General features: G+C 47.9%; 1 protein-coding gene across 2 annotated transcripts in view; it reads right to left on the bottom strand.

The window, feature by feature from the left end:
- Nucleotides 1-20,641, bottom strand: part of NECTIN1 (nectin cell adhesion molecule 1) — a 135,013-nt gene that overhangs the window by 21,870 nt on the left and 92,502 nt on the right. For both annotated transcript variants that reach the window (XM_063138990.1, XM_063138989.1), the window contains exons 2-4: nt 7,459-7,803; nt 5,457-5,759; nt 4,037-4,154 (exon numbers count right to left, since the gene is read on the bottom strand). In XM_063138990.1, the coding sequence (XP_062995060.1) occupies nt 4,037-4,154; nt 5,457-5,759; nt 7,459-7,803 (766 nt within the window). The remainder of the gene's footprint in view (nt 1-4,036; nt 4,155-5,456; nt 5,760-7,458; nt 7,804-20,641) is intronic.

A 20,641-nucleotide genomic window follows, 5' to 3' on the forward strand; every position in this document is an offset into this window, starting at 1 on the left:
CTAGAGCGTCAAAACCTCACCTGAAAGCAACCCTCTCTCCTCTGTTAACCACTTCTACCTGTTCCGATGTTGCTCATCACAGTTATGAGGGAAAAGCACTCTGTGCATGCTCAGAGGTATTTTCATTAAGGACGAGCAGGACCAGACTCTGAGATTTTGCCCTTTGGTTTGCTGATAATTGTTGTTAGGTGGGTGGGTATTAAAGACGGGGCATTTTTGGTGGTGGCCCCGTATTGGTAGAACGTCCTCCCCTAAGAAGTGTGTATGGCCTCATCACTGGCGATTGTTAGAAAAACTCTTAAGATGTTTTTTTATTATTATTTCCATCTGCTTTTTGTTAATGGTTGTATCTTGATGAAGTTTAGTGGCTAATTTTAAGGGAGATTTTAACTTGTAAAAACCTCAGTTCCTATGCTTATTGTGCAATTACTTTGTACATGCTCTTCTGAGGGCAACTGACTTGAAAGTTGGTTTATACATCTTTAAGGACACAACCCTACGGTGATGCTCGTAAGCCTCTGAACCTGGAGGCTTACAGGGATCTCTGCATCGCTTCGCTTCCTTGCCTCTCTCGCTCTGCATTTTCGCTAGATGGGCTTTTGCACAGCAGGAGGGAAGGAGACTGGGGAGACCTGGGGAGATGTCATATCCTGGCCTCCCCAGCCCCCTCCCCTCTGCTGACTGGCACGCCCCCTTTAGCCTCTCTCTGAGGTCATCACTGAGATTGCGGTGAGGCAGGTTGGAGCAGCTGTTCTCTCCACGTTGGCTGCGAGGGGGTAGAGAGTGCAAATTCCCAAATCCACGGTCAGAGTGCTGTTTCCGATCTGGGACCCAGGAATCCGAATTATCCTATGCCCTCCCTCCCCCTGCCCCCAACTCCATCTAGAGGCTATTGGATTGCTCCCTAAACCAATTAATCAAAAAATAGATAAACTAAGTTCCTGGGCTCATCTGAAATTCAAACACCGTCCTTTTGCGCAATGATTGTGGTCCCTATTCTTGCAGGACGAAAATTAAATACATCCTGCATCAGCAACACAAAGCCAAAGTGTTGAGGGCTACAGTGGTCACCCGTACACATGTCCAGGGCTGGTCTGCCCACTTGTTCAGTATAACTGAGGCTACTTCTGCATACCTTGGAGACTTGGCAAGCGGGCGCCACACCAGACGTCGTGAGGTGCTCGTAAAACCTGATCTCCGGAGACGTGAGCATCTCACCCTCCAAAGTGGGGTTTTAAAGTATGCCTTAAAATGGTCAAGGTGCTTCAACACCACACGGAAAACCAAAATTTGACCCAAACACTTATGATGCAATCCTATGCATGTTTAAGGCAGAAAAAAAGTCCCACAACTCTCAGCATTCCACAGCCACCCATGCATAAGATTGCACCCTTTTAGCCTTGCATCCAATTTTATTATTATTATTATTATTATTATTATTATTATTATTATTATTATTATTATCAATTCCAAATTTTCAAAATGGTATAGGTTTTTATAAATTTGACCATCAAAGGGCTGTTTACCTGGTAAAGCTTACATCCCCATAGCTTAGGCAAGCATTTACATCCCTCCGTTTTCAAACTATGCCCACAGCTGTGACGGATGGCAGATATCAGTGCACCCCTTTGGCCCTCCGTCTGTGTATTTGTGGGGGCCCAGAAATTGAGGACCTGCCTCATTATTTGCTCTTCTGTTCTTTATACTCTGAACCAAGAACCAAATTTTTGGAATCTATTCTATTTCAACTACACTTCAACACCACTTCGGAAAAAATTTTCTATCTCCTGTCTGACACTGACTCTAGGGTAACGCACAAAGTATCTCTTTTTGCCCTGGCAGCAATGAAAATTCGGGCAAGATTTATTACTGAGATTGCAGTTGACTGTACTGGAGATGCTCTTATTTAACTACAAATTTTATATTCAAATTATGTTTTTAATTGTACTGAATTTTACTCTTTTATTATGTATGATCTGTTTGTGATTATATGTAGTATTTTTATATTGTTTCTCCATAATGTATATATTCTGTATGCGAATGGCCTATGGCCTAAGCATTAATAAATTATTACTTACTTACATTATTATTATTATTATTATTATTATTATTATTATTATTATTATTATTATTATTATTATTTTAAAAAATCTGAATGGTGGTAGAGGAAGGTGGCATTTGTAGAACAGTGACCAGATTCTCTCAGGAAGGAGATGCCTCCACCTTGGGAAATACCAAGGTAATTATACATGGGATGATTCCGTAGCTTTAGTTGGCATAATAGCATAATTGACCCTGAGGCTTAAAATGGCATTCATTCACCCAGCTCAATAAAATGCATGGTTTAATTTGCCTTCCCAAACCTGATCTTTTCCAAATAGGAAATCAGAACAGGGTTCCACTTAGCCCAGCATTGTCTACTCCAGCCTTCTTTAGCCTGGTGACTACTACTCCCATCATCCCCAGACAGAATGGCCAATACTATCTTCTCTTTCCTTTTATCCTCTTCCAGCCAATGTCAAAATGGAACGGTGTGATCTGACACTACCAAGAGACAGAAAAGTTCCCTTAGGCCGGCATCACCATCGTTAGATGCATTTTTTCCCCATCCTACTGGTAAAAGCAGGTTGAATAAAAAGTCATCTTATCGGGATTTGAAAATTAAAATAAAATGCAATAGACCAGCCCTGAATTCCATCTGCATTGAGAATTCTATTCCCCAGGGGCCGTGGCTTATCCCTTGCACTTTTTGTTCAGCCTTCCCCAACCAGGTGTCCTCCAGCTAGTTTGGACTTTCAACTCCCACTAGCCAACGGTCAGGAATGTTGGAAGTTGTAGGCCAAAACGGATGGAGGGATGCTAAATCCATGCTGCTGGTTGTCCCCACTAAAGAAGAGATGGAATCAGTTTTGAGGTCTTGCTTCTCTACTGGAAGATGTGGTTCTATATGCCTCATTCTCATCATAAACTGCAGATGATATAGTCAACCTGAGTCTGGGGGGTGTCCGCTTTCAGACTTAATGCAGTGGCTCACAGGGCTGAATGTTCCTCCAGATGTGATCATGATCCCTACACACAGAAAACTGGCACTAAGGTACAACATGTTTCCTTGACATGCTAGTTTTCTATATGCCATGGGGTGTGTTTTTTTTTGTTTTGTTTTCAGCTGCAACCTGCAGTCTGAATTGGTACAGTCCAGACACAGGTCTCCTGCCTCCAATTCTGTTATTCGTGAGAACTAGGCCATTTACTCACTCGCCCACCCGACTCCATCCAGGTTATCCCAGGTGATCCTGCTTGTGAGTTACTGGCTGCTGATCAAATCTGTCTGCTTGGAAAACACACACACACACACACACACACACACACAGGCACATGCCACCTCCTCCTCTCCATACTGCCAGGCAGGGAAGCTCATTGGGGCGGAAAATGATCTCCACGATTCAGTTGCTGAATGAAGATAAAGGAACATTATAAAAATAAAGAAGGGAGAATATTTGCGGGTATCAGGAATGGGGATGGCTTGCTTGTGGGATCTACCTGTTTTTTAAACTCAAACTTTCAGACCTCCAAATGGATCCAGGTGCAAACTAATGGCTGTGGGTGGAGTGAATTATCTACTCTCCTCCATGGGAAGTAAGTTGAGTGACTACAGATCTGAGTTACACGGAAACTCAAACACAGAACAAAACAAGTAGCACATCATGGGGGGGGGGTAGGCTAAGCTAGACCCCATCTCCCTGATATGCTTGTTTTCTACGTACAGATCATTTATTTATTCATTCATTCTGAAAGAGAGGAGCATTCGGCCCCATATTTCTCCACGGTAAACCCTTGAAAAATCAGGTTCTGGGAGTTCTAGGCTCTGCCAGTTATACAAGATTTGGGAGCAACTGTGTGGCACCTTGAACAAAAGGCGTCCTTCCCCTGACTGACCTGCTCTATGCTCTCCCCCTCCCCGCACGTTTATTCTGCATTGAGAGATACAGGTAACCCATAATAGCTCAGGACAAGGGCGCCGTGCGCAGATACTTACAGCTTCCACTGGTAGAGGGTGGCCGGAGGATTGGCGTCAGATATACACGTCAGTTTCACATCTTTCCGGTTGAGGTACCAGTTGCCGTCGAAACCATCAATCCTCACTTCAGGCTCGTCTGTGGGGAGGAGGAGGAGGAAGAGGAAGGTGAAGAGCAGGCAGGAGAGACAGAAGCAGCAGCCAAGAGGGTGAGAGAAGAGGCAGGGAGGGAGGGCGGAGAGAAAGGAAAGACCAGAATGGAAAAGGCAGCGAGTGGAAGAGAATCAAGACGAGAGAAAGGAAGAGAAGGGTACAAAGACAGCAGAGACGAGCGGAGAGGAGACGCAGAGATGGACGAGGGAGGAGAACAGAGGGCCATAAATATTTACTCTTCAGGCCACTTCCATCCAATGGTTAACTTCTTTAAAGGGAGTGGCTGGGGCAATAGTGCTGCTAATCTTAGATTTGTTGTGGTTAGATGGTTGTGGTAACCCAGCAGTGAGCGTGAGGCCTTCGTCACGTTCTCAGGGGGTTCTTCATCCATTCTACAGGGGAGCACTGACATCAAAACACGTTTGGCAAGTCATCCCACCCCTATGATTTAATTATATTTATGAGTCACTTACATTAAAACAAAAGTCTAAGCGATGTACTCAATTACAGAATAGGATCATAATTAAATGCTGTTTATTATTACTGCATGCAGAAGACAGTGTTACCTTCCTGGGGGTGACTGTTGGGAAATGGTGCCTTTTCAATAGGCACTGAAAACCCAGGGGGGTTGGTGCCTGTTTCATTTGTAGCAGTAGTAGGGTGACCCTATGGAAAGGAGGACAGGGCTCCTGTATCTTTAACAGTTGTATTGAAAAGGGAATTTCAGCAGGTGTCATTTGTATATATGGAGAACCTGATGAAATTCCCTCTTCATCACAACAGTTAAAGCTGCAGGTGACCTGCCCACTCTTAAAACTGGTTACTCTAGTATAGCTCCTGCAGGTTTAACTGTTGTGATAAAGAGGGAATTTCACCAGGTTCTCCATATATACAAAGGACACCTGCTGAAATTCCCTTTTCTATGCAACTGTTAAAGTTACAGGAGCCCTGTCCTCCTTCTCATATGGTCGCCCTAAGCAGAAGGGAGTTCCAGAGAGAGGGTGCTATGACACTAAAGGCCCTATTCTGAGCCTTGATAGATCAGACATCCAGATCTGGGGCACCAACAGGAGGGTATCTCCTGATGAGAGCAGCAACTGAACAGACAGGTAGGGGAACAGGCAATGTCTTAAGCATCCACACCTGACTTAAGACCTGCCTTTGCCCAAGGAAGGGCAGAAGTCTTGGTTACACGACCCACCATCTTGCCTCTCCAAAACATCACTTCCACAGCTGGTGACTAACATCTGGCCTCCCCAGCATGGCCCTCCCCGCCTCTCCCACTTACACAGCACATTGAGGGTCATGCTGTCTGTGAAGCGGTCCAACTGGTAGTTGACCACACACATGAGCTGCTGCCGATGGGCCTCCCGGCTTGGCAGGAGGCGATACCGGCTGATCACCGTGATGGTGCCGTTGCTGTTGCGGATTTCCTGGAACTCCGCCTCCCCTTTCAGCTTGGTGTCCCAGGTCACAGTGCTGGGGGGCTTCCCATTGGAGGACGTGCAGGTGGCCACCAAGATCTTCTCCGTCATGCCAGCCCGGGCAATCAGAGGGCTTGTCGTGCTTTCCATCCGGTTGGTTGGCTTAGCTAAGGAGAAGGGAAGGGACAAGAAGGTGAGAAAGAGAGAACGGCTGTGGAATTGTCAGCGAGTTGCTAGGGGCATTTGGGCCAAGGTGAGCCGAGTGGCCCCTGAACTAATTTCCTTCAGACCCACAAGAGGCTCAAAATCAAAGTAAGGACACAAGAGGAGCCCTGTTGCGTCAGACCAAGGGTCCACCTAGTCCAGCGTTCTGTCCACACAGTGGCCAAACAGATGCCCACCGGAAAACCACAAGGAGGACATAAGTGCAACGGCACCCTCCTGCCCTTGTTCCCCGACAATTGGCGTCGCTTCAATGGTTCTCTCCAAATTCATTGGGGTGCCACGCCTTGTGTAAGAAAATAAAACAGAGCTCTGTTGCCGGGGCTATCCGAGTACAGCACAGAACGCAAGTGGTGGGATCTATTGCAGAGATTGGATTCGTTAGAATCCCACATTTCATTCAAACATGAAGCAGATTTCAAGTTCTCCTTGTGTTAGGCCTTAGCTAGACCAAAGGTTTATCCTGGGATCGTCCCGGGGTCATCCCCATTCATGTAAATGACACACAGGGGATCCAGAGCTTAGGCAGGGGCGACCCCGAGACGATCCCAGGATAAACCTTAGGTCTAGCTAAGGCAGCCTTCCTCAACCTGGGGCTCTCCAGATGTGTTGGACTGCATCTCCCAGAATGCCCCAGCCAGCTGGCTGGGGCATTCTGGGAGTTGTAGTCCAACACATCTGGAGCGCCCTAGGTTGAGGGAGGCTGAGCTAAGGCCTTAGATGTGGCAGTGCAGAAACAGTGCTAGAAAGACCTGCAGGATGCAGCGGGTGGAGGGTCTTCACCACATGCAGTTACCCATCGCTCTCTTGTGGCCTCTGGCTATGGACTCTTCCTCTCACGCCCCTAATGCCCCCAATACCTGTGCCATAGCCCTTGCGGCCTGCAACCGGCACCCAAAAGGAGGGCCTGTATTAGAGCCATTTCTTGCACTTGGAGGGAGGGCGAGAGGGAGGGACGCAGAGAGAGGACAGCGGCAGGTCTTGAATTCAGACCCACCTCCTCCCCCAGACACCAGCTGCAGAGGAAGCCACACGGATGCTTTGTGACTTCCTCCTCAAAGGAAAAGCCTTCCCGAGAAGCATGCTTCCAGAGAAGCATTCACCACACCCTTGGGAAACAGGTTAGCGCACCAACCCTCGCCACAAGAGCAGAAGCGAGGCAGCGACCTGCCTGCCTTGTTTATGGAACACTGCAAGGCATTTTTGAATTAATAATAATAATAATAATAATAATAATAATAATAATAATAATAATAAGGAAGGAAAACACAGAGCAGGTTCTCAGGTGACAATTTGCACTTGGATAGAGATTCCATTTGAAATCCATTTCTTTATAACTTCTTAATGTTTTCAGGCTGCTACTTCCAGTAGAAAAGGCTTCAAGGCAGTTTGCTACAGACTTAAAAAACAGGTTTTACTGAGGGCCAATGTGTTTGTAAAATGTGTCCCCTTGTTTCGAACACCTCAGGAAAATGAACACGCCTTGCCTAGAGACGTGGGGAGGGTGGGTGCAATCCTGTTCCTTGTTCGCAGAGAGTGGCATGCCTGAATTGGGGGAGTGGGGCCCTGTTGCAGCACTACTACATCTGGCTCTTTGCTGAAGCCTCCAGACAAGGGGAAAGGAGGACTGCTCGAGCGACTTACCCAACACGGTGAGGTTGAGCTGATTCTCCCGGTTGCCACTGGGGAAGGTTGCGAACTCACAGATGTAGACGCCTTCGTCCTCCAGCTCGAGGCCCGACAGCCGGATGGTACCGTCCGTGATGGAGGGCGCCTGGAAGGTCACCCTCCCGTTGTACGGGGGCAGGATGGAGACACCCATGTTGGGGTTGAAGATGGCCACATTCTGTTTGGAGCCGTTGGTGGCCTTCTGCCATGTGACCTGGGTGATCTTCACATTGGGGAAGATCAAACTGCAGTGCAGGATCACGTCAGTCCCGATGTACCCTGAGACGGTGTCATTGACCAGCACCATCTGAGCCCAAAGGCCTGCAATGAGACAAAGACGAAGGGGGGGGGGGGAGAAAGGTGTCCGTCAGACAGTGACAGGAATGGCCCTTGTTGCTGCGGGCCCTTTGTCCAATTCATTTTCCCTGCTTACATTTTGGGAGCAACAGGTTGCCACAATCCCTTCTAAATATGACTCATGGCTCCATGGAGAAATGAGAATGAGAGAGAGGGGGGGGAGGGGAGACTACGGGAGATGATTTCCCCCTTCCCAACAGATATTTTTAAAAGTGCATTTTAGATTTCTGAGCCTCAAGCAAGTTGACCCAACAATTAAGCAGGCTTGCAAATAGTTCTGCCAAGTTACTAGTCCACATTTGCAGTAGTCCACCTGCTGACAGATGGTTGTGTTAATCATCTGTGTCTCAAAGAGTGGTGTGTAGTGGGTGGGGTGGGAAGAGAGGAAGCTTCTGTTGAATTCCCCTGCCTGGTTGCCTAGATGAGATTCTCTCTCACCACCGGCAATCAGGCGAGTGACTCTACAAACCTGGTGTAAATACCTGTATAGGCCAATTCGCACCTACATGTACTGAGAGTGTTGACTACAGCATCCAGAAGTGAACTGCATGTGAGAATGAGCCCTCACGGATTTAACACTTCGATTGCAGGGCTTTTCAAGGGTGACCGTGCACAGCTTCCACTGCTGAGCAGTCATGATGACAAATCAAGTGAGGAACATGCCTGCGTGGACCAATTCCCATGGGATGAGTGAATAATAAAGAGAAATTGCGATGGGCATGCACATGTGAACCCAAAACTATACAAGCGTCTAGAACTTACGGTTGGAAGGATAAGCTTGAAAAGGGTGTATAGGGTGCCCCCATGTCTACTGCCTTCGCCAATCGATCCCCAACCAGATGTGTTGGGACTGCAACTCCCATTATCCATAGGCAGCCATGGCCATGAGCCATGCTGACATGGGTGATGGGAGTTGTAGTCTTATATACCCGGAGAACACCAGGTTGGCCTCATGGGTCTCGGAAGTCAAAGGGAAGATTCCCAGGAGTTGGGGGTGTTTGGATTTCAGTGTGCTGCAACAGCTACATGCCTTATGCCTTCTAAATAGCAGGTGAGCAGAATGGAGCACACAAGAGCAGAATTATGTGCTATCTCCAGTATTCAAGGCAATTTCTGTAAACCGCCCAGAGAGCCCTGGCTATGGGAGCAGTATATAAGTGCAATAAATAAATAAATAAATAAATAATAAGCCCGTGTGCACCAGTTGCTGGGGAACATGGGTGGGAGGGTGCTGTTGCATGTCCTGCTTGTTCATCCCTGGCCGATGGCTGGTTGGCCGCTGTGTGAACAGAGTGCTGGACTAGATGGACCCTTGGTCTGATCCAGCATCAGGGCACTTCTGATGTTCTTATACAAAATGTGAAAAATAAAATCATGCAAATATGCTTGATTTGCATAATTTACACCCACTAAATCCTTGCAGCGCACAATCCGATCCCTGTTTACTCACAGGGAAGCCCCACTGAGTTCAATGTGGCTTACTTTCTAGTGTGTTTAGGACTGCAACGTTAGGTGGTTAATTATATGAGCTTTTGCTGATTAATCAATTAATTAGACGCTGGCACACATGCTGTGTTCAGGGAACCAGAACATGTTCTGGAATTTGGTGTGTGTGTGTCCTTGTTGGTGGGTTTTGCAGCTAAAGGATAAGCTGAGCATTGGATGTTTCTAAATCATTGTCTATTCTATCTCAGGTGATGCCTTTGCCTTCCATCAAGGCAGAGAAAAATCTCTCACAAGGAAATCAACATTTCAATTCAGGCTCCCCCCCCCCCGCCCCTTGCCTTCAAATTTCTGCTGCTGCTGCAACTCTTCCTAATCTGCGTGTTTAGAGATAACACTCCAATAATTATACAGCTGGTATTTATATTTAAAACAGAATGAGATGGGGGGGGGGGGGAGGAAGGCCGGTTTAAAGGCACAACTGGGAACCGGAAAAGCGAGTCCTCCCAGAAAGGAGAAGCGTGGGGAGACGAGGAGGAACTAAAAGACTAAGCAAGGGAGGTGCAAAGCCAGAAAGAGAACAAAGATGGATGGGGGAACATGGGAGGGAAAAATAAAAGAGAGGGGGGTGGAGGGGAGAAAGAGAGAGAGGGAGGAGGCATTGGTAGCAGAAGTGAGAGGAGTAGGGATGAAGGAATTTATCCGTTTTGGTTTCTCTGAGTTCCTCATTTTTCCACTCCTAAATTCGGTTCCTCCTGAACTTTTGAGAATTTTTGTGCACGTTTCTCTTAATACACATACTAAGACATGCATTTTTAATCAATCGTTGCCTGATATACACATTTTTTGTGAGAACTTTTCTAATATAATGCATTTCTAAAGCATTATTTCCCCATATATATGCTTTTAATTTTATTATTATTATTATTATTTTATTATTATTTATTTGTGAATTTTGAAGGACGACTGAGTTTCTGATTGAACAGAGGTTCGAACGTGTGAAAATAAGTATGTTCCTACTAAAGAGTGAACAAATTTCTCCCCCATCCCTAGAGAGGAGGATAGTGGCTCCTGGTTACAGGAGGAAAGGAAAACCTTTTTGCTCTGTCATATACTATGGTAGTTTCCACATCAGTATGCTGGCTGAGAACCCCCAGCTTGTCTGCTGAAGAAACCCTGTGCATTGCAAAGGATTATGGGATGTTTCTCAGGCACATCCTGAATCCATGGGACACACTAGACAGGCCATCACCCCCTATGAGAATGAGATGGCCTTTTACAATACTACTGCACGGCTGAGAGTTGCCAGAGAAATCCGCCATGCGCAAACACTTTCTTTTGCAGAGAAACTTTGCAGCCAGGCACCTCTCCACCATGCTTGGGTCCAGCTTCAGCTAAGAGCCCCCTCCCTCCTGCCACCAACTGTCTGCAGAGGCCACCAGTGAGGGAGGAAGCAGCAGCCAGGCACCTCTCCACCATGCCTGGGTCCAGCTCCAGCTGAGAGCCCCCTCTCTCCTGCTACCAACTGTCTCTGGGGAGGCCACCAGTGAGGGAGGAAGCAGCAGCCAGGCACCTCTCCACCGTGCCTGGGTCCAGCTCCAGCTCAGAGCCCCCTCCCTCCTGCTACCAACTGTTACTGCTGAACTTTCCAACTAAGATTGTAGTGCCTGAATTTGCTTTCCTTTTCCCCCCCCTCCTCCTCCTCCCTCCCAATCCCCTTTCCTTTTGTGTCATGTCTTTTAGATTGTAAGCCTGTGGGCAGGGACTGTCAAGAAATACTTTTGTAAGCCGCCATGAGAGCCTTTTTTGGCTGAATGGCGGCATAAAAATCCTTAAATAAAATAAATAAATAAAAAAACTTGCTTGCCCTTACTGATATTGTTGAGGAACCCCCAAGGAGCTTCCAATGGTCCTCTGTATTTTCCAGAACATTCTGGGAAGACCATTGATTTAAGGCAAGAGGGGAAGATAAGGCTGGCTGTTAACAGACACTCCAGCTAGAGATGAATGAATCTGTCAATTTCATTTCCCCCTTGTCAGTTCCTTATTTTCCAAATTTAAGTTCCGTTCCTCCCAAATTTTGAGCATGTTTCCTGTCTTAAAACAAACTTTATGTTGATACTTACAAACAAACAAAACTTTGCTTGATAACTCATCAACTCATCCCTAAGCAAGTGCATTTCCAAATCCACCTATGACAACCTGCTGGTTAATTTTCCATCTGCAGCCACTGCCTGAACCACCCCTCACCTCTGCATGATTGATCTCAGACACAAGCCCAGCAAAACCTTTACAACACAGAGAAGCCATCTGGTGCCCACGGCACCGCAACCATTCAGCCAGAACACCTGGCCAGTCCACTGAGCCTTGCTGGCAGCCTCTCTCCACTGCAGACAATCCTGCAGCGGTACAAGCGAAAACTGGCCATGAGGATGCAGGCATGAGAGAGACACGGTCCCAAGTGTGTGGCATGGCTAAAGACAGTGGTGTAGCGGAGCCAGAACACCCAGGGATGCAGCACAGGGACTTTTTTTATTAGCAGGGATGCTGAGATCGCCGGCCACCTCACTCAGACCTCCCTGCTTAACTCCAATCTTCACAGTAGCCCATGGAGGGGGCATTATAAGGAGAGAAAAAGTCGGGGCTGCACTAGTTTACACTGGAGTAAAGAAACCTCTCATGCATCATTCCATTAAGCACAACTAAGGCCTTAGCCAGACCTAAGGTTTATCCCGGGATCGTCCCGGGGTCATCCCTGTTCATGTAAATGACACACAGGATATCCCGGGAGCAGGCAGGGACAACCTCAGGACAATCCCGGGATAAACCTTAGGTCTAGCTAAGGCCTATGTCACCATTTTGCCTCTAACTCTAAATAGCGCCCTGCTCCTCCATTCTCTCTGCCCTGTTGGGGAGCAGAAGCTTTCACTCCGGCACTGCCCGCACCTGTAGAAGGTGAGTGAGCGGCTGCCAAGCATCTGAAGTGTTTACGGCTCCCCCGGGCGTGTGGCGGCTTGCCGGTTCGCAGGCGCTGTCACGTAGCAGAAGGCCTGGGAACAGCCTCTGCGGGCCCAGCTTCGCCTCGCTCTCCCAGGCTTTGGGGAGATGGCGTTCAGGCGCTGCTGCTGCAGCCCCACCCCTCTTTTTTGACACCCAGCCAGGAAAGCAAGTTGACTCAACCACTTGTTCAAAAGCACCAGCAAGAGGCTCTCAACTCAAAACAGGACGGGCCGCTCGGAGGCTCAGGAAAGGGCTTTCCCGTCGGCTCCATCGCCACCGAAAGCAGCTTTGCAAATGCATTCACACACTCTCCTGGCCCGGGAAAGTTTTACATGACTGCTTGGCCACATCTGGACTTCCCAGAAACATCAGCCTGGCTGCTGTTTGTAATAGCAGAGTGGGCGACATTTCTGCCCTGCTCTGATGTACGTGCCGTTGCCATTTGAACAATTTAATGTTGCTGTTTTCTGCGGGGTCTTACGACGCTCTTTTACTGAATACCGTAAAGTGGCTTGGGAGGATCATTTCTCCTGAAAGGCCATTGAAAAATGCACGGATGAAGTAAAATAACACAAATAAAATGACCCCAGCAGAGCTCGCCTCCTGGCCCCAACAGCTAAATGGAACCTCCACGTTTAGAGGCAGTCTAGCACTGAATACCAGTTGCCAGGGGGCTGGAACCTTTGTGCCCTACCTGTAGGCTTCCAGTTGGCCTTGGTGGAAGGCCAGATCCTGAACTAGATGGATTTTGTTTTGCTCTGATTCAGCACGGCTCTTATATTCCTGCGTATCTGTGCAAATCCTTTGTGGCAAGCAACTTGGTTTCTTGATGAGCAATTTGGGCAGGTAGAAAACTGCCAGCGTGGGACTCTTCCCCATCGCCCTGTGTATCTACTTAAATAAAAGGAACGGAGGCATTTCTGAAAGCAAAGGCTGAGCATTCAGAGATGGGGCTTGGAGTATTCCTGGGCAAGGGGAAGTCTCTACAGTCTCCCTCCTTGCATCTTGCATACGACGGTTCTGACGATAGCCCTGGATAAATACCTAGGCTCCTCGGAGATACTTTGCTGTCAGCCAGCACAGGGACGGCTTGCCTCCTCTCTAAGGATGCCAACGCAAACCCCGTGCCAGCTGAGAAATGGGCCCGGCGAAACAGCTCTCCGCCCCCCGCCAGGCTGGTTTGCAACAGGCTGCATCAAGCTCTTGCATGCCCCTGCTATCAAAACAACACATTCCTCATTTCGAGTCTGCAGGGGAAAGGGAGTAGAAGGACACAGCAGTCACTCTGGAAACCAAACGTTTACCCGACATATCCGAAATACATGGGGCCTCCCTACAGGACAACGGGGCACCCACTGCCCTGGCCTACAGGATCTGAGACCCAGGAGGCCATGGAATAGGAGGAATTTAACCCCGAACGTTAACGCCAATACTCTGTCCCCTGGCAAAAGGTACCCCCAGGACAGAAAACCCTAGAAGCAGCAACAAGGGCTGCTTAAAAACACTTGGTCCCAATTCTGAACTCAAAACACACGGAGACAGCGCGTCACAGTGGTTAGAGTGCTGGACTAGGACTTGGGAGACCCAGGTTCAAATCCCCACTTGACCGTGAAACTTGCTGGGTGACCTTGGCCAGTCACTCCCAGCCTAACCTACCTCACAGGGCTGTTGTGAGGATAGAAGGTAGTGAGCGCCACAAATACCATCTTGAACTCCTTGGAGAAAAGGTGGGATATAAATGTATTAAAAAATCAATCGAACCAAAGTACAGCTTGCCTATTTCAGGAGGGCCACTGCTCAGTTTAATTCATTCATTCATTTATCTATTTACTACGTTTCTATACTGCCCAATACACTTCATCACTGTAGCCCTGGGCCTGGTTCAAATACCTGAGCACAATTCTTGATTTCTCTACATGTGCCACCCAGCAGCAAAATTCATGACCCTGCTCTACTAAAACAGACAACATTTTTGAAGTCTCATGGATGGCGTTATAATCTGGGATGTCCGGTTAACACATGAAAGCAGCCGTCTCCTGTCATTGCAGCTATCTGACGCTAAGCATGTTTTCGTGAACTTTGGCGACCGAGGTCAGATGCGTTGCCATTCCCCTGGCCCTCTGCGCATGGGATCCCAAGGAAAACCCAAACATTGAGGCTGGGGATAGGACAGAGGGTCTCTCTCTCTCTCTGTGTAACATCTCCTGGAAAGACATCCCCAGTAACAGGTGGGTGTTTTAGGCTGCGCTCCTCAACACACTTACCAAGGAGTAATCATAGAATCATAGAATAGTAGAGTTGGACAGGGCCTATACAGCCATTGAGTCCAACCCCCTGCTCAATGCAGGAATCCACCCTAAAGCATCCCCGACAGATGCTTGTCCAGCTGCCTCTTGAAGGCCTCTACTGTGGGAGAGCCCACAACTTCCCTAGGTAACTGGTTCCATTGTCGTACCGCTCTAACAGTCAGGAAGTTTTTCCTGATGTCCAGCCGGAATCTGGCTTCCTGTAACTTCAGCCCGTTGTTCCGTGTCCTGCACTCTGGGAGGATTGAGAAGAGATCCTGGCCCTCTTCTGTGTGACAACCTTTCAAGTATTTGAAGAGTGCTACCATGTCTCCCCTCAATCTTCTCTTCTCCAGGCTAGACATGCCCAGTTCTTTCAGTCTCTCTTCATAGGGCTTTTTTCCCCCAAGCAGTGCAGTGGGACATACTTCCAAATAAGCCTGGACAGGATGGGGTTGTTAAATGTGTGAGATAGAGGACTGATAGCACTGGGCTACGCATGCTGACCATGTCCAGTTGGGCTTGCATAGGACCCACAACCTAAAAGAACAAGGGGGCAGGAAAGTCTGCTTCAAGGATCACCTCTAGCTGTCCATCCGTCCGTCCCCGTTCACAACGGGGTCCAACCAGCCAGCAGTACACTTAAAAAAAATAGCCAGGCACATCTGAGCGTGCTGGGCTGAGCTCCTTTCTCTCTCCCTTGCATTCAGGGCCAAAAAGCCGCTGAGTGCTGGAGACGCGCTGGTGCCAAGCCGTCATTAGTGGAGACCTTGGCCTTCCTTCCTCCAGTTTTGCATTTGAAGTGGTTTGCGCGGCATGCCTGTGCCAGAGGGGAACGGCTAGATCTTGCAACTCCGGCTCTCTTCGGCACCTTCAGAAGGACGCACGGTGGGCCGCCCTCCTCCCGCCCGTCTGGGGTGTCCATTCTGGGAAGCGCGGGTGGGAAGTGGACAGTCTGCCCCCTCCCCCTGAGAAACCGTGTGCCCCAAATCTCAGCGCAGTTGGTGCGATCTGAGCAACGGGGCTCGTTTCGCCCCAACTTTGAGCTTTTGCAGAATGATGAGAAGCTGTCGGGGCCAGAAATGGGAACCTCCAAGGCTGGTGCTTCTCCTTGTGGCAAACTGCACAGGGATGTTGAGCAAAAGGTTCCCAGGCTTCCAAGGCCTTCCCAAGCTCTGGGGTGACTCCACCTACCTAGGCAGCTCTTTGGTATCCCTTGACCTGGGAGGGTGATTGAAACATACACACGGACACCACACACAGAAACCGCTCTTTGGAACATCGGAAGCTTCCTTCTTCTGAGTCACACCTTTGGTCCAGCTAGCTCAGTATTGTCGACACTGACTGGCAGCATCAGCTCGCTAGGGTTCCAGGCAGGATTATTTCCAGGGATTGAACCTGGCACCTTCTGCATGTGAAGCACGTGCTTTGCCACTGAGCAACAGCTATCATTGTCATCATCATCTACATCTAGTTTGGTGTTGTCTACACTGACTGGCAGCAGCTCTCTTGGGTGTCCAAGAGACATCTTTCCAAGCCCTATCTAGACATGGCGGGGATTGGACCTGGGACCTTCTGCGTGCAAAACAGGGCCTCTACCACTGAGCTGGGGACCCTCCCAAAGCCCGAACCTGAATCAGGTTTGGATTTAACCCGAACAACACTGAACCTGAACCTCGTCTCCCAGGCTGCTATACCTGATGCAGTCGCACCTCTGATTCCCCCTCCAGGCCCTGATCCCAGAGGCGCAAAGCCTTCTGCTTCCCACCTTATGAGTTCTCTAGGCTGCCTGCAGCCCAGCAGCGCAAGGAGAAACATTTGTCAAGGTGTGGTGAGCATGAGTCAAGATTGAGCAGCAGACTGTCCTAAAAATTTCCCAGGGTTTTTATTTTATTTTATTTTATTTGTGTGCTTTTTTGGAAGGGGGCAGAGAGCGAAGAGCTATGTGGGCACCACTGGAGGTGCCTGCGGTTCTACGTACCCCTGCGGGCATTGCGTAGGGGACCCGTCATAAGGGCTAGAAACTCTTCAGTGTGTGTGTGTGAGGGGAGAATGGGGAGATTCTCAGGAATCTAACAGATAGTTTCTCCCAGCCCCGATTCTGAACAGAACTCTACCCGACCAAATCTTGGTCACAGTCTGTGGGGAAGAAGTGGAATGTCTTTGAGATGCGAGAAGAGGAAAGTCAGACTCCTGATCCTCGAGACCATCTCCCAAATCCCATCGCTCCTTTTTCAGCACTCACACAGAACTCCCATTCCATTACCTGCCTTCAGTGAGTTATTGCATGGTTAGCTAACCCAGGGGTGTCACAGCAACTACATACAGGCACTACAACAGCCTTCAGCATTCATGGCCATTGGTCATGCTTGGTGGAGCTGATGGGAATTGAAGTCCAAAAGCATCTGGAGGCAACCAGGTTGAGGAAGACTAGGCTATAGCATCATGATCTGAGATGTTTGAGTTGATATGGGGCAAACGACGCTGCCACCACTGAAACGCAGAAGCCACACAAAGAGCTAGTGTGGTGTAGTGGTTAGAGTCTTGGACTGGGAGTTGGGAGATCCAGGTTCTAGTCCCCATTTGGCAATGAAGCTCATGGGGTGATTTTGGGCCTATCATCATCATCATCATCATCATCATCATCATCATCATCATCTATTTATTTATTTGTTACCCACCTCTCTCTCTGGATCGAGGTGGGATACAGCACACATGCAAACACCATAAAATACATATAATTGATTGAAACATTTAAAACTAATACATTATTAAAAGCAGCACATTATTAAAAGGCATCTTAAAATTCAACTGGGTAGGCCTGCCGGAAGAGATCGGTCTTTATGGCTTTCTTAAATTCCAGAAGACTGTTAAGTTGATGAATCTCTCCTGGCAGGCCATTCATAGACTCTCAGCCTAACCTACCTCACAGGGTTGTTGTAAGAATAAAATGGGGAGAGGGAGGATAATGTACACCACCTTAGGTTCCTTGCAAGAGGAGAAAAAAGTGGGATATAAAGCTTATGATAAATAAATGAATAAAGTATGTTCACATTTCAGCCAAATTAAGAACATAAGAAGAGCCCTGCTGGATAAGACCAAGGCCATTTCTACACCAGCCCGCTGTAGAGGGAGGGAGGGAGGGAGGGGGGAGGATCTTGCGAGATCCTGATTGCAAGATCCTCCCTTAAGTCCACATGTGGGCACAACATCCCAGGAGGAAGGACGGTGTCACATCGGCCATTTTCTTTTTTTAAAAAGAAGCTGAGCGCAGGTGGTTTTTTTAAAAAAAGAATAACCCCCGCTCCCCCACCCCACCCAGATTCGTCCTGGCCCAGTTCCTTCCCTCTACTACTCCCCACTTCTCGTAGGGAGGAGGGAAGAAGCTGGGACGAGTGGCCACACCTCCCGCGGGCTCAGGACGATCCCGACACCGTGGGAAGAATCGGATTTTCCCAGGGAGTACTTATTCCTCAGAAAACCTGTGCTCATCCCCCCCCTGCCCCCGGGAGTCCCTGTGCAACCAAGACTAGTAGTCTTGGCTGGGACCAGCCCACATTTTAGGCTGGTGTAGAAACAGCCCAAGAGTCCATCTAGTCCTGCATTCTGTTCATACCATGGCCAACCAGCTGTTGACCGGAAACCCACAAGCAGAAGACAAATGCAACAGCACCCTGCCACCCATGTTCCCTAGCAACAGGTATACATAGGTATATGACTTCTGATACTGGAGGCAGCATATAGCCACCAGCAGGACTAGTAGCCATTGATTCATGCATTTCATCTTTTCTTATTACAACCTTAATACAGGAGGATAGGCTCAAACCAGGAAGGTCTCTGCTTACACAGGTGCAATCTAGATTCAGAGATTTCCAAGGCCATGCTACTCACTCTGCCCAGACTTGGAAGCCTGAAACTTGTGGAAGCTTGAAACATGTGGAATCTGAAACCCCAAAACTCAAAAGCCTAGAAGAGAGACTCTTAGAAGTGGCACTGGTTTAAACAGATGGCCTGATCACCTCAAGAGGTTTTCTGCAGGATCCTGTAAGAAGTGGGGTTTATTTCCTTGAGAAATAATTCTTGGCACTAAGTGTAGAAACTTTCTTCTCTCTCTCTCTCCTTTTTTAAAAAAAGAGAAAGAATTAAGTCCCACACACCCATAACTGCTGCAGAAAGGTGGAAAACATCAACCAAAATTAGCGTTGAAACCCAAAATGTGTTATTAAGTAATTGTTAACTAACCATTTGCTTTTAAATTTAGGCATCTATGTTGCTCTTCCTCAGAGAAGCTGACATATGGTTCCTCTGGCATCCAAAAATGCTTCAATCCAGATTTTAACAATTGAAAGTTCCCTGAGCCCCAGAAATTCCCTGGCTCCATTTTTTATTCTTGATTAGCAAAATTACTTCTGAGGAAACACACACACACACACACAGAGGCTTGGGGCTGTAGACCTTATACCTAGCCATTTCTGCTCCATGATCAAGCTCTCTGCTCTACATCCTGGGGTCAGCTCAGAACTCACCCATGTTTATATGTGTGGGTTGACTAGCAGAATCTGGAGTGAGTCAAGAACCATGGCCAACCGTGATGGGTATAGCTGCTGAAATTCAAATACTCTCACTGCTCAGTTTGGCTGTGCTCGCAACTTGACAGTGAGTCACCTCAGAAGCTGTTGTACAAAAGGAACTAACACACCAACAGTTTGTGGCTCTCACAGTCCAATCAGTGACAAGTTGGCTAGAGTGATACGTCCCTCATTTATGCCTACTCTAACCAGCAATATTGACCGACAGAATGCACTTTACTGTGTTAGGCTGCAGACAGACACAGAGCCAATGAGGAGCTGCCACTCTGCCTAGCCGGCTGCCCTCACCAAGTTCCCAAGCCAGCCAACACCTCTACTATCTCAAAAACAAAAGACATTTCAGAACCAAGTTAAGGCCTCTTTACTTCCTCAGACTTTTTAACCTCATTCATTGGTTTGACCTGACTTGTGTTTCATACCTTAATGTTGTTTGAGAGATCTTCTGCTTTTGCTTATCTACCTGTCTATTTTATGATTGTGTTTTTATTACATTTGATTGAAAACCAGCATATAAATTTGACTGATGGACAGAGGGTAAATCCAAACAACTCACTGAACATAAATGATCATTCCATCTCCATCACACAGTTGGGCTTTGTGAACAGTCAATCGATGACCTTGAGGCCTAAAATTTGTAGCCTTGTCCCAATTATCCCTGGGACAGATCCCTATTGCCCCAACTCGGCTTCATGAGGGATGTGCCTTGTTCCTTCTTCTCTCATCTTAGAACCTAAGAACCTAAGAAGAGCCCTGCTGGTCTAGCATTCTGTTCACAAAATGGCCAACCAGCTGTTGACCAGGAACCACAGGCAGGACGTAAGTGCCACAGCACCCTCCCACCAATGTTCCCCAGTAAATGGTGTAGATAGGCTTAATGCCTTTGATATGTAGCACATAGCCATTCGGACTAGTAAACACTGTCCTGGTTCAGACAACATGCTAAACCATGCTGCTTAACCACAAAATGGCATTCCGTTAACCATTTTGTGGTTAAGCAGCATGGTTTAGCGTGTTGTCTGAACCAGGCCATTGACAGCCTTCAGAAATTTATCCAACCCCTTTTTAAAGCCATCCAGATTGGTGACCATCACTACATCTTGTGGTAGTGAGTTCCATAGTTTGACTTCGTGCTGTGTGAAGAAGTCCTTCCTTTTATTTGTCCTGAATCTCCCACCAATCAGCTTCATGGGATGAGCCTGAGTTCTAGTATTTCGAGAGAAGGAGAAAAATGTCTCCCTGTCCACATTCTCCATACCATGCCTGGTTTTGTACACCTCTCCTCAATGGACTGAATCGAGCAACTGTGTTCATTACACCTGGCAGAGGCAGGAGAGATGCAAAGCGCAACTCGAACAGGTGCCCCCACCACTTGAGCTGAAAGAGCTGCCCTCTTGGCACTTCACTATCAGGAACTAAGTACTCGAGAGCCTCCCTTCCGAAGCTCAGTAGATGATCTCCAATCACTAGAAAGAGGAGATTTATGTT

The sequence above is a fragment of the Elgaria multicarinata genome, chromosome 12 (genome assembly GCF_023053635.1).
Source record: "Elgaria multicarinata webbii isolate HBS135686 ecotype San Diego chromosome 12, rElgMul1.1.pri, whole genome shotgun sequence".
Lineage (NCBI taxonomy): Eukaryota > Metazoa > Chordata > Lepidosauria > Squamata > Anguidae > Elgaria > Elgaria multicarinata.